General features: G+C 43.5%; 1 protein-coding gene across 1 annotated transcript; it reads right to left on the bottom strand.

The window, feature by feature from the left end:
• Nucleotides 1-4,322: 4,322 nt before the first annotated feature.
• LOC146600201 (G protein-coupled receptor 83-like) lies at nucleotides 4,323-13,477 on the bottom strand. Its single transcript, XM_085325922.1, has 4 exons — nucleotides 12,906-13,477; nucleotides 10,422-10,547; nucleotides 8,636-8,769; nucleotides 4,323-8,114 (listed from the first exon to the last, which is right to left on the bottom strand). The coding sequence occupies exons 1-4, from the start codon at nucleotides 13,281-13,283 to the stop codon at nucleotides 7,490-7,492; spliced, it is 1,263 nt and encodes a 420-aa protein (XP_085182048.1). The 5' UTR covers nucleotides 13,284-13,477; the 3' UTR covers nucleotides 4,323-7,489.
• Nucleotides 13,478-13,849: the final 372 nt, after the last annotated feature.

Below are 13,849 nucleotides of genomic sequence, written 5' to 3'. Positions count from 1 at the left end.
GAGACACCACGTAACGCAGTCATGTCACCATCCAGGCCCTCAGCCCTTCACGAGTTACCAACTAAACGATTCCCCGCTGGTTCTCCATGATGCCTCTCCTTACGGTGTCTCCATTTATGAAGACATGTTTTCACATCCTGGCTTGTGACTCCRTAGCTGAGAATAGCAGCTTGTCAACAAACAGCAGTGGGATTTTAAACAATAAATGAGACACCTTTAGATCAGATTTCCATGAGCTGAATATCAATACAAATCCCATTTCACTTGTCAAGGGAATATTAAAAAGGAAAAGGAATTGGGAAAAGTTTGAGTCAACACAGATGTTGAGCATGAGGGTTTTCCACATAACAAAACTGAGAGTTTTGTTTCCCTAGGGAAAAAAAGAGTCACTTCTCATTTTGTTTTGAAAAATCCACTTCTTCACCTTACTGGACATTAACCTCTTTGAAAAGAGTCACGCTGCAACAGTTATGTCTTTCTTGTAAAGCAAATAAAGTCATCACCAAGGAGCAATTCTTGAGTCTGAGTCAGTGACAAAATCTTCAAAAACTTGACAAAGTCCATGGTAGAAATAAATACTAGCTTAATAATTATGCAAACAGCTAATAATTACTGCACTAGAAAACTTACCTCCTGCACAATTACCACTGAATTACTTAATAATAGCAATAATCCAAATCTAAGTCTGAAAATAGGTTATCAATCTGACTAGTTTATAGTAATCTGTTTGGGAGCGTTTCTCTCAATCTTTGGGAGAAGAGGAGGTAGAGAGCTATACAAATAGTTCTTCAGATTTCTTCCTGTCACAATTAAAATCCAAATCGTCCTACACGGATGGATTTATTTCCCCATTCGTCTAGCTCACTTCCATCTCTCTGTTTCTACATTTCTCGCAGAATAATGGCATTTGGTCTTGTTTACGAGAGCGCCACAGTGCTTTGCACTTCACTGCTGCTGTGAAGTGAACCCAATTAGCTGGTCCTGTTCTAATAGCTCAGGATATGACTAATTCCCTCCTAGCCTGTGGCGTTAGTCATATCCTGCACCAGGAGAATGTGGGGATATCTATCCTGCCTTTCCTTCAGATACTGAGGACAAATCACTGTAGAAATTCATTGCCTTTTGCACCAAATGCTTGATCCAGACCTACGTGAAATCAGTGAAGGCTTTTCCACTGAATTTAAAGACCTTCAACTCGGGTTGCAAAGGAAGGAAAAGAAGTAACTTTTGCCAAGTGCTAAAGGAGGAAAAAAATCCATGTGAAGCATTGTTATTTTTAGATCTTTGATTTTTTTTTTCAAATATTATATAGGAAAGAAATATTTGCTTCTGTAGCAAATGGATGGCAGGGCACAGACTAGATGTGCATTAAAAAAAAAAAAGAAAAGGCAGATTCATATTAAAAAAGGTTACTTAGTGCCAAACTTCCTCCACCTGGGTTACTCAGGACGGCGGGTGTTTTTGCTATGCCACATGACACTTCTGTTCTTCGGCAAGCTGTCGTAAAAACACGTCTTTAACTTCCAAGAGATAAAAGAAAAATCCTTGCAGAGCCTCGTTTATAGGGGCCTCGYGTTGTTTTTACAGCACATTTCACACCACCACAGTCTGCTAAAGCTCTGTCAGTAGCTACGACCCAAGCACACAGGTCTGTACCCGGGATGCCAGCTGTTACTTCCACCATCAAACAAAGATGTTGCTTCTTTGTCTGCTGCGCCCAGCGTGGCCCGCGCAGAGGGAGGGGAGCGCAGACCCCGCAAAGCTCGGCTCCTCGTTGCCTTCCCGGCCCGGCTGCAGCCTGAGCCGTCGGGGCTGCAGCACCCCGGGGCCGTGCTCACTTCTGCGCGTCCCACCTCCTCCGCGCTCGGTGGCAAGGGATGGAGGTTTACAAGTGAAATGCGCTGGTTTGTGTCTCCAGGGACCCTTCTTTGTCTGYGTATCGCCACGTCTTTCTAACAGGGTTTTTCACACAGTTCACAGAGAAGGGGGCTGATCTTTATTCTGTCTGAACCATCCTCCAGTACAAATAACCAGAAAAAAGTCTTGGATGTGCTATTGTTTGGACATTCATTGTGTGCTGCCTATATTCAAGTCACTGTATTCAGTATTTAATATGTTTTCATATATCAAATCCCTCCCAGGAAAGAGAGAGAGTCTTCTGACCTTTCTGGTGTTGCGTGGAATGAAGCTGATTAGAGCTGGTTAAATGATTTGCAGCTGCAAGTTCATTATTCTATTTGTAAAGCTTCTTGAAAAGAAGAGATATGAGAAATGACTCTTAAAAGAAGACAATGAGATGTGCTTTCCTTTTGGTATTATTGCTTAATTTTAATATTTTGAACARTAAAGGATTATTTTAATGTAAATGTGAGACTCCATATATTCAGAATATTGCTTTTTTCAGGAAGCAAGGAGCTGAGAAGCGGTGTAGCTRTAACTTTCATAACCAAGCTGCCTACCAGACACTTTGGTAGTCACACTTTTAGCTTTGTTTCCAAAGAGCCTAAATCTTGCTTGACTGTGGTACGTGTGTAGCTGCCAAGGAGTTCCTCTCAAACAAATTTGACTTCATCAAGCGGTTTCCAGCGGGGCTGTAGTAGTCTCAAAGGTACATAMTTCCTGCCCTGTTTGCTTGGTGGCTGGTGATGGAGAGAGATATGTCCCCAAAGAGAGAGAGGGGTCCCATGAGATGTCTGAGGATCCGTGCTGGACCACTTGAAAGAGAAATGCACAAGCATCAGACTGTGCTTCCACTCTTGGAAATGTCTGTTGGAGAGAAAGATTTAAATTCAAGCTAGATGTGTGTGCACCCCCGTACGGATTGAGGCAACCTAGCTAACGGGAAGTGCTTCCAAGATCAGCTGTTTACTACATGGAGCTGCAGGCTGGGAATGAAATAGTACTTATAGCCGGTACACATGCACTGCTGACTTCTGCCCCAGGTGATCATAACTCTGCTTTTTACAAAGGACTTTTCACCCTGAAGGATGGCAAAACGCGTGGGGACATGAGCTGTGGTCATGGTACTGAGGATGTCAGGAGCATTTGTTCTGTGCTGACTGCTTAACTCTCACAATGAAGAGGGGATACCTCCCTTTCAAAACTTTACATTTTATTTTTGAATTATAGGTTTTTCAACAAAACCTACAGGAAAGGGAAGGTCTTAAAGTGGATATTTTATTTGGATGTTATTAACCCCCTGACAACTTTTATGAATTGAATCTTAYTGTACTACAACCATACAGAAATTTTAACAGAGCTTATTTTAAAGCAAGAGTATCTAGAGGATGTCAGCATGTAACAACGGTAAAATCTGCCAGATTTTTACAAAAACATAAGCTTTTGACAACTACCTGTTGGAAAGAATTTGTTTTACGGCATCACAACGCTGGCAGCTTGCCAAACTACAGATTCTTTCTGATGAGAGCACTGGTTGTGTAAGAGTTAGCACCAGATGTGCAGTTAGAAAATCAACATCGGTTTTCAATCTGGGAGCAAACCATCTGCCGCAGAGACGCTGCCAGGCTGCGGGAACGTCTCCCAGCCCCGCGGTTCCACAGGTGCACGAGGTGCGCTGGCCAGCTGGATGAGATCTTGACATGTCGTTGTGCATCCCTCTGTGCAAAGACTGAAAGAAGCTGGAAYGGGCTTGCTGTCCAGCTAAGAAGATGAATAACCAGAATAAACTCTGAAACTCCTTGCTCCGTGCCATATGGCAAGGCACAAGGACTGAAATACTCCTAGTCAGTAAGGGGAAAGCGCTGTCCTGGTTTCTGCATGTGTTTGAGCAGGCTTGGGCGTGGGAATGCCTTTTCTTCTTCTTCCTAAAGTCTTCTCTTCTTTTAAGAGTGATTATTCATTTGGCCATGAGTCAACACTTGAGAAATGTTTCTGTGTTGTTTTTGCCCAAGTTAGCAGGATTCAGTCTGTTACTCATGGCACCTCCCACCCCCAGCCCAGGTCAGTGCATCTGGCTTTAAATAAGAAGGGTGATTAATTCCAAGCAGCCAGAGGCAGGTAGACCAGCAGTTTACAAACCAGCAATGATTTTTTTGAACATTTATTTACTTCCCATTGACTTACAGTTGCGGCCATAAACTCTGCAAGCTTGCCTGTGCAGCAGTAATTTCCGTCCAGCACTGCAGAGTCTCAGTGCCTCATTTCTTTCTTGGTATAACCCAAATCACATTTATTCCCGAGGAATAAGTTCTAACGGTTCTCTGGGAGCACAGTGGGACACGCATTCAGAGTGCAGTATTTAGTTAATTAATTCTTTCCAGTGTAAAAAGAAGAACATTTGAATGAAGAGATGTGTCAGTAGATTACTGATTGAACAATGWTGTATTTTAACAACAGACATCATGTTTCTAGAAACATTCCTGAACAGTTACATTATGGAAATACCATTTGCAGCACTACAAATTCCAAGTATTCCAGCTGTTAAAAAGAAAGCTAGTGGTAGGATCAGGTTTATGTTGTTATTTGCTGGTAATGTAAAATGAGAGATCCAGGTGCTTACCTCTGCTGTGCCAGCTCTGCTCAGATCTCCGCTCACRCTTGTCTGTTAGCACAAACCAAGTTAACCAAGAAAGCGCTTATAAGCCCACGCGATACTGTCTGTTAAGCAGGTTTCTTGCAGGTGAATTGGAGAAGATATATGAGTCTCAGGTGCTTGTTCTCTGTGAAAAGATTTTCTAATTCAGTTTCTTTCCCTAGGCAGCTCCTTCTGCACAGTATTCCTGTAGAAATGTGGTCCTGATGGGTTACAGCAAAATATCGCTATTTCTAACAGGGAACATTTACTTAAATGGTTTGAATTGAATATGCCAGTGTATATGCAGTATTCAAAGCAATGTATGATCACTATTTTTTGTTTGGTGTACTTCTATCCTCTCCTGCTTGCTGTAATTACCTTAGTAAGAAGCAAGAATTGCATTTTACTTAGTCTTTCCTCAGCTTCGCAGTTTCTCCATTAGATGCAAATACACTATCAGGTTACACATTCACATTTTATGTGCCTATCAAAGTAACTTGATTTCCAGATTAATATATTTTCACTCGCACTGCCAATCTTCAGCAGTAATTCTAAGCTGTAGTAGTGTAATTATTATTTTGCATAGGAAGGATGAATCTCATTTTCCTTTCACTGTATGGAGACTAAATCCTTCACAATCAAGAAAGCTGAGCCAGTACTGAGTGAAAAAAAACTCATTATTCTTCCTGAGTAAAAAAACAGTGCCACACTGGTTGATTTTCAAAGCCATTAGTTTCAGTTTGGCCATGTGCTCTCACTTGATATTTCTCACTGCTGGCCCAAACTCAGCTCTGAAATGACTGAGGCTGGCTCCCACTGTGACCAGTTGCACCAGTAGCTGTCTGCACCAGCTGTCCAGGCTCTGCACACCTGCCTGCCTCCTCACTGAAGAATCTCAGCTCTTTCATCATGTATTTGGAGCCACTGCTCAAAACAGAATAAATACGGTTACAAGCTCTTGATCAACACCAAGAGCAGCATGAATGGAATATCAGTATTTGAGGTAATTGCTGTGGCAATTATGAGATATTCTGCTTTATGAAGTGGTGGAATATATAAAGGTTTATAAATAAGCTCTCTTCATCTAATGCCACCTTCTCCTGTCTTCAGTCAGTGGGTCTTAAGAACTGCTTATCTTTTCTTAATACTCAGAGTTAAAATGGAAGATTTTACCTCTCACACAAAGCAAAGTGCCYTCTTCAGCAGCTGTCAAGCAGTTATCATGATTAGTTCTAAAAAGTGAGRGCAGCATGGCAAGCTCTGGGGAAGGACTGCGGGTCTGGCCCAGGGACACAGCTCTTGAGGACTGTTAAAATATTATTGGAATTGAAAATAGTTGACACTTTATAAGAATTGCTGATTAACAATGTTAAAACACTACAGTATATGTTTTCTTAGAAAATATAGTAATGTGCAAAGTTCTTTGGGGAAAGCCTAGACTGTTAACGAAGTCCTACAAATGTCAGCAGAGCAGGTTCCCACAGGCGAACACCTCTCYGGTCTCCACACGCATCCTGTCAAGGCAATTCAGACTTTGCCATCTCTGGATGCTTGCGGAGCCCTTTTATTCCCAACCAGGTTTTCGGGGAGTGGATCAAGGGAGCTGTATTTGTGCAGCACTGCACTGGGTCCACCTCCCCTCACGCCCCGCGCGAAGCCCCCTGCGCTTGCCCTGCCACGAGCCCACGTTCCCAGCACGGGGGAGAGCCCCTCGCGGGCCAGGTCCCATCCCTGTGCTGCCACGCGACCACCCCCAATTTAGGAATGAGGTAGGGAGCTGTTTCTGAGGTCTGTTGGTCACTGAGGGCCTTCTTTGAACGTACCTAATGAGGTTTTGTCATCCAGCCTGGGCATCTGCCTGGGAGTCACCAGCCTARCCTGCTGGGACTGGTGGAAATGGCTCTCACTCTGCCGGACTCAAACGGGTGTATGACTCTCACTCTGCTGGACTCACACTGGTGTCTGCACTGGTTATTGGTGCAAGCCACATACAGTGACTTTCATTACCAACTCTTGACTTCCAGATTATTTTCTCCTATGTGTATCTCTGTGTATTATTGAAAGACATCAAAAAAATAATGCTGTAAAAAGTGCAAAAATTGGACAGTTCTCTGAAACCAGTTGCAGTTAATGGTTGGTGAGTGGGCATTTGTTTAGTCCTTAGGAAAATGATATGTGGTACATATTTTAGAAAAGGGTTGCTTCCTTAGCTGGCTAATGCTTCAGAGCGATMTCACTTGAAAAATTTCTTTCTTGATCACAGATTACAAAATAAACTATGTGTTACGAGAGTACTAATAATCCTTACTGAACAGAAGAAACCATTTAAAGATGAATGCTTGCAAATGGAGTGAGTTTTTTGCTGTTCTACTTCCAAGTTGTTCTCATTTTGTTTTTTGAGGTATTTCTTCAATTGTCACTGGGAAGCACAGCTGTTTGTGGTACTGGCAGAAACACCTGAATGAATCAGATGTCTAGATCTGCATAATAAAAATAACAGCAGATTCAGGAGCTAAAATTTTGCATTTTTAAATTTGAGAATAGCTGTAAATGTTACTCATCTTGAATAAATCAAAAATAAATTCCAAAATGGAACCAGCACAGTGTTTCTCTATGTATAAACAGATATCCCATTAAAAAGGGTGTGCATTAGTTGGTGTGTATATATTTGCTTAGGCTATGAAAGATTTCATGTGCTATTAATTGCTTTGCTTAATTTTTGCCAACTGTTCTGATTAAAAATGCACCTGGTACTGCACACTGGGGCCAACATGTGGGCAGTCCATCCTTGGAGATTTTCTGAACCTGACTGGACAAGGTCAGGAGCAACCCAATCTAACTTCAAAGTTAGCCTGTTTTGCGCRGGAGGTTGGACTGGATGATCTCCAGCAGTCCCTTCCAACCTGATTTTTCTGCAGTTTTGCAGTTATAACACAATATGGCCTGGTGAAGAGTTTAGTTTCCTGTCACGATTGGCTGGACACTGGATATATCTGTCTTTGCAGAGTTCCTTTGGGATGAGGCCCTTGTTTTCTGACAGGCACTGTCTCTTTTATAACGGCAATTCTCAACCCAGGCATGCCTGAAAGGAGGGGATATGGACTGCAGAGCRTGGCTCTGGGCTGCACTCCTTCGCCGGCACACACACAGCAAGGATTTCAGCTCAGATCGGAAGCTCTCGTTCAACCAGCAATAAATGAAGGGGTTGTAGCAAGTGCTGCTCATGGCAAACCAGTGAAAAGCAAAGTACAGAGCGTTGTTGCTGTTGATGGCCCTACAGGAGATTAGCACCACATAGCAGTTCAAAGGGAACCAGCACACTGCAAACACTACAACCACCACCATTAACATCTTCAGTGTCATCTTCTTTTTCCGCTGATGGGCATAATATTGCTCCATGGTGATGTCCCCGATAGCATTTCTCAGCCAAAGCTTCTTGGCCACCATGGTGTATGTGATGGAGATCACAAGCAAGGGCAGGACATACAAGAGAACAAAAGTAGTTAAGTCCAAATACTTCCAGAATAGATCAGCAGGAGGAGGGAAGCTGGGAAGACAGACCATTCGGATTGTTCTGTTCCTGAAGACCAAGGAAGAAAGAACTGTTAACTCCCCTATCAGATGCACACAATACCTGGAGGACAAGCATCTCAGACATTCTGAGTTTCAGTAAAGATATAGAGAGCAGAACTCATTCAGTAACGTGGCTGAGCGTCTCCCTCAACAGAAAATCCTACATTAAGTTTGACCTTTGGCCTCAGTGATGACCTTTTTAAACAAATCACCAGGAAAAGAAAAAGAGTTTACCCATATTGACCTCTGTTCCTCTCTAATGAAGGAGAGGTTTCTGTGCCTGACTCAAATTACAGCACTGAATCTCTGAGCTGAAACCATCTAACAAACAAGCCTGAAAGCAATTTCATCGATTTTTGTTATCCTTTTGTGAGAAACACAGCATCCGGTCAAAAATACAAAAGACTTCTCTGTTTCACTATACCCTCTGTTTTTAGGAACACAGGTGGAGAATTGTGTGCATTAGAATCTGTGGGACTTTGATTAAGTTGAGTATTTCGTATAAAAAGCACTGTGTAAATACCTTACCCGATATAAAATCTTGCCAGAGTTTGATAAATGGCATGAGGCAGTGAGAAGCAGCTGGCCATAACCCAGATGATAATGATGCAAATCCCTCCTTTCACCATGGACATGCGTGGCTTCAGAGGGTGCATGATAACCTGCAGAGAACAGACATTCCAGGGGATTTGAAATGTCCTCAATTGAGAAAAATAAACTGCAGTTTTTGGACAAAAATACCCTTTCACTTTATTCCTGTCGGAGGGCAAACATTTCTCACTGACCAAGTGAGAAGCAAACAGCGTGTATGCTCTCCAGGACAGCAAAGCACATTCAGCACGGATGTTGAGCGTGGTGCAAGTTGAAAGCCTGGAGGCTGTTCTGGCTTGCATTATAGACAGTGGAAGTTGTGTCTTGATTACTATAGGTGAACATGTTAAAAGGAGAGGTGGAGAGAATCATTTCATGGGACTTCTGAAAGTATAAKGACAGGAAAATGCAAAGAACTGTGCGAATATTAAGTGCTAATGCTGGCACGGTGCCTTCCAAGCAGAGAAACATGTCAGTATCACCCACCAGCTTGGCTTCAGAGATCATGAAGGCTGGATGCCCTTTGAACTACACAATGACTATTTTGGGCAGTGAAATAGTAGTTAAAAATAGACCTATCATGTCATCCAGAYGGTCTTTTGGCTAATAAAGTCTTCAGTACTTTTTGCATGTCTTTCCTATCTGTTATAAATACCTACTTAACTGAGCTTTCTCAGCTTCCCTGGAGCATCTGCTCTGCTCAGATAGCTCTCAGGGCTAGAAACATCTTTAGGGACAAGTGTTGCTTTCTCTTTGCTCAGTTACATCTCCTTACTTTTATTTATATCTCTTGGGGCTATACTAACAAATTCCAGTTCTGAGGAATCTAGCTCCCGTGATCTTAAAGGCAACTATTGTGCTTGGCCTTAATTAAACGGACACTTCTTGATACCTAGGAATGCTTTGCAATCAATCCAGGAGATGATGATTAAAATGAATTATTATTTTAAAGATCCTTTTTGTGAATCAAAACTTTCTGCTTACAGGAGCTGCAACATTGCATGTAGAATACAGAGACTACCAAACTTCATATGGTAAAAAAGAAAGWAGTAGATAATGATCCATATTCCGGCAGTCATTGTAATTTTCTGACACCAGATGGAGCACATCACAGACAGCCAGAGTGGGATTCGTTATTATTTTGAACTTCATCTGGCCGTGTCATTTATCATGTGAAATTGCTTTTCAGTTATAACAATGACTTCAGTGCTGCGAGAAAAATACAGTCTGCCTGAGAGCAAACCTTGCAGAATTTGCTGTCCAGTGCACAGTATTTATCAGCCAGGAAAAATGTCAAATTGTATTACCCTCCAAGGAAACCCTTAGGTTTCCCTGCACTCATTGGTTGACCTGTAACATCTTTCTGGTTCGTATTTRCCAAAAACAGTATCTTGGCGGGGGAAGGGGGAGTTACTCAGCTTGAGCTGAATGTACTACAACAGTTCTCAGTCCACCTGGGCACAAAATGCCAGTTCTAGGCATTTCAAAATAATGGGTCAAACCTAAATATCATAAGACCCATTGAAAATAAATAGTACTGGTTTGCTGGCATCTGAACTTCAGCATGTATTCATGCCACATTCATGGCTGTGCTCCACCACCATGAAAGCTGGAATCCATCCCTCCATACTTTGATTCCCAAGATAACACAAGGGTCTAGGGAAGAACTGAGTATTTAGCCCCTTATTTTCTAGCAAATATAGGTGTGAGGTATATTGCATACCTGGTGTCGATCCAGAGCAATGGCAGCAAGGGTCAGTACAGAGACGTGAACTGAGCAATACTGAACAAACCGGCTTATGTGACACATCAGCTTTCCAAACACCCAAGTGCTGCTTACAAACCGCACCTGAAGAACATTAAAAAATGGATTAAAACTGAGCGCATTATCTGAAGCATAGGTTTCCCATGAGTTTTGTAAGGATGAATTGCTTTAATATAGTTTCCAGGTGCTTTGTAGAAGTATTATACCCAGTACTCCTGGGAGAAAAAAATGACTATGCCAAAGGCTTTGAAACAGTAAATTTTTGTTATACTGAGCAAATAAATCTAGCTGTCTTTCTTGAGTAGTGCTCTGTGTACATGCATTTGTGCGCACATGTGTACACGAAATATGGGCTTTATGGATAAAGGAAAAGAATCTGAGCTCTACCACTTGGTGAGATTCTTTGCAGGGAAAAACATTAGCTGGCCTCCTTGAAAACATTTCCATTTTTATTATCTTTCAAATGTTTAAATTTGTGGATGCTAAAAGTTGCAAAGGTCCAAAGATTGACAAGATAAATTCGTGGAAGAAAAATCCTTTCAGGGCTATGAAATACAGAAATAGCATCTCTGGGAGAGGAATTGCCTGCCTGTGGGGTATCCCTGCATGCTTCCCCTGTTTTTATACTCCTCCCGAGGTCTGCAAATGTTAGCCACTCTGAGAAATGATCTGGAGCTCCAGAGGCATGGTAGGGTCTTGCCTGCACTCTGATTGCTAAGCCAGTCTCCTCCTATCACATTGTGCAATACGCATCAACAGCAATTTCAGTGTTGTCAGTTAAGTTTCACAATTTTACCATCTGGCAGAAAAAACAACTAAAACTTTACGAGTTTCATTGCCTTCTTCATTGGTCTGAACCCTGCACTTACTAGGGCTATCGTCACCTGGGCATGAAATCTAACTGCTCTTCAGCAGGGAGGGCTTAAAGTGTATCTTGAGATGGCAATGGAAAGGTCACRGGCACATTTCTTATTAATGCACAAAGAAGTGTTGCTTATTGTGGCTTTTGTAGAAAGGAAATTATTCCTGAATAATTGTTCTTGTTTTAACCCCTGTGCAAACATTCTTATATTTGCAATACTTCTTTTATGTGCAATATTTATTCCAAATTAGTGTAACCCATTTTGGAAGCAGATCAAGCTGATTTGAAATAAAACACATTTACTCCAGGCATGTGTCCACACAGWAGATTAGTCAAGACTGGCTAACATGTTTTCAGGCAATTTACAATTTTAATCCAAGCTAATTTCCCTATAAGGAACTCAAGTAGCTATTCAAGTAGCAATGACTTGGTCAATGAAGCCATAGCAATTTGCTGTTTCTTTGAAGGTGATTTAAAACTCTTCTCTAAACAGAATTATAAGTATTTAATTACTTGTGCCTAATGTGTTGTGCAAACACACAAGAGGGCACTGTCCTTTCCCTGAACAGACTAAGGAATGCAAATCCCACCAGAGAAAGGCAGAGACCCTTGGACAGCTTACGGGCAAGGACRGAAGGAGAAGTATTTGGGATGCTTTCAAATCAGAGGACTTTGTCAAATTCAGCTATACAGAAAGTCATAYTTACACATTGTTTATGAAACATGACAGTGGAGCAAGAAGTGAATTAGTTGAATTCTTCCTGCCTCATTATTTAATTTTCTTTTTATGTCTTATGTTTTTAGTAACTAAAATTAAATAAAAGACAATCAACTCCAAGTGCACAGTTTGCAATGCACAAATAAGAGACGAGCCACACTGACACGGCTCAGCACAGAGCTAGCTGTTTCCTACGCAGTCATCTGCACGAGCAGTGACCTTGTTTGCATCATTTCCTTAGGAAACTGGCAGCTAAACAGACTTTGTAGTGCAATATGTGTCCTTATTTCCTTTCTCATCAAAAGACAAATGGTTCTTAGACATCTTTATCTCGCCAGAGTCTAGAAAGAAGGACAGGAAGAAAGTTAGAGGAGAGTGCCTGTTCCTGCGAGGTTTTGCAAGGTGACGGGCATGAACGCTGAGCCTGCGCTCCCTGGCTGGGGAGTCTGTGTGTGCAGGGAGGGGGAGCACGGCTGCAGCCCGCTTTACAGTGCAAGAGACAGGAGAGGGGAGAGAGCCGACGGGAAAGCGAGTTTCAGCCTGGCCCCGGGCAGATCAACGTGCAGAGGCGCAGCCCTGACGGGCACAGCTGGTCACCAGCAAAGCACACCCGCGCCGCGTGCACCCGTGCCCTCGAATTCGGACACGCGCGCGCGTGCGCGCCCTGCGTCCTAGCACCCCGAGCGCAGAGGCGAGCCGGACCCGCGCCGTCCCCAGCGCTGCTGCCCGCGGCCGGGCTCCCGGGGCGGCTGCGCTCCGCGGTGCCCAGCCCTCGCGGGCAGGCTGCAAAGCCCCGCGGCCGGAGCTGCCGGGCGGCAGCACCGCGAGGCAAGGGCCCCCCGGGCGAGCGCCAGCGGCTTACCAGCGTGAAGGGGGTGTTCAAAATGGTGATCATCATGTCTGCAACTGCCAGGTTGGCGATGAAGAGGCTGGTGGCCGAGTGCATCCTTTTGTTCTTGATCACCACGTGGCACACCAGGACGTTGCCGAAGAGCGAGATACATATAATCACCGAGTAGGCTACTATTAGCAGTGCCTGCACCGTCCGGCTCTGTGACTCACCCTCATACTTGGTCCCACTGGCAAAGTCACCCAGGTCCTCCAGGTCCAGCTCGCTGTGGAAGAAGGACTGGTTTGGGAAGCCGTAGAGCGCAGAGAGGAAGCTGGTGCTGTTGTGAGTGTCTGCTCGCCAGAAGGGCTTGGAGATGTACTGGAAAGGGAACCATGTGTGTCTGCTCATGGTCAGGAGGTAAAGCACGAGGTCTGCCCGTGTCCCTGCACCCAGAGGACCCGGGAGGCTCGGTGTCCCTTCTGCCCTCCCTCCTTTCTAGGAGCTCAGGTGCTGAGTGGGCAGCTGCCGGAGAGCACACGCTTGCGTTTTAAAAATACGTCCTATGTTTGCAAATTGTATAAAAGACTTGATAAATGGGTCCTTCTTCCTGTGCTGATTACATTTGAGCTTTGCTCCAGGGACTCTCCAACTGCTGMTCTTTTTCCAGTTCCGTATGTCCTACAGACAAGAGCTGTTTTGATGCCGAAATATCAAAGATCCCAAACCACTTTCTCTGCGCATCTAGGAAGAAATCCTAGTGAATATTTCCTTTTGGAGACTGTTCTGCTTCTCTCTCACAACTTGTCCTTGAAAATCTGCTTTATTGTTTTTCCACATAGTCCTTAATTCGGTAGATCTCTATTTCCCAAAGAGCTTGTCAGGATCAAAACRGCAAGGGCAGCTTTCCCTACTTCTTTGCATCCTTAAAGTATCTCTGAGTGATGCACTGGAGGCAGCTTTGCTCAGAGACTGAG

Source organism: Rhea americana, unplaced genomic scaffold (genome assembly GCF_003343005.1).
Source record: "Rhea americana isolate MKP2758 unplaced genomic scaffold, rheAme1 scaffold_125, whole genome shotgun sequence".
Classification (NCBI taxonomy): domain Eukaryota; kingdom Metazoa; phylum Chordata; class Aves; order Rheiformes; family Rheidae; genus Rhea; species Rhea americana.
This window is presented reverse-complemented; position numbering and strand designations above follow the sequence as displayed.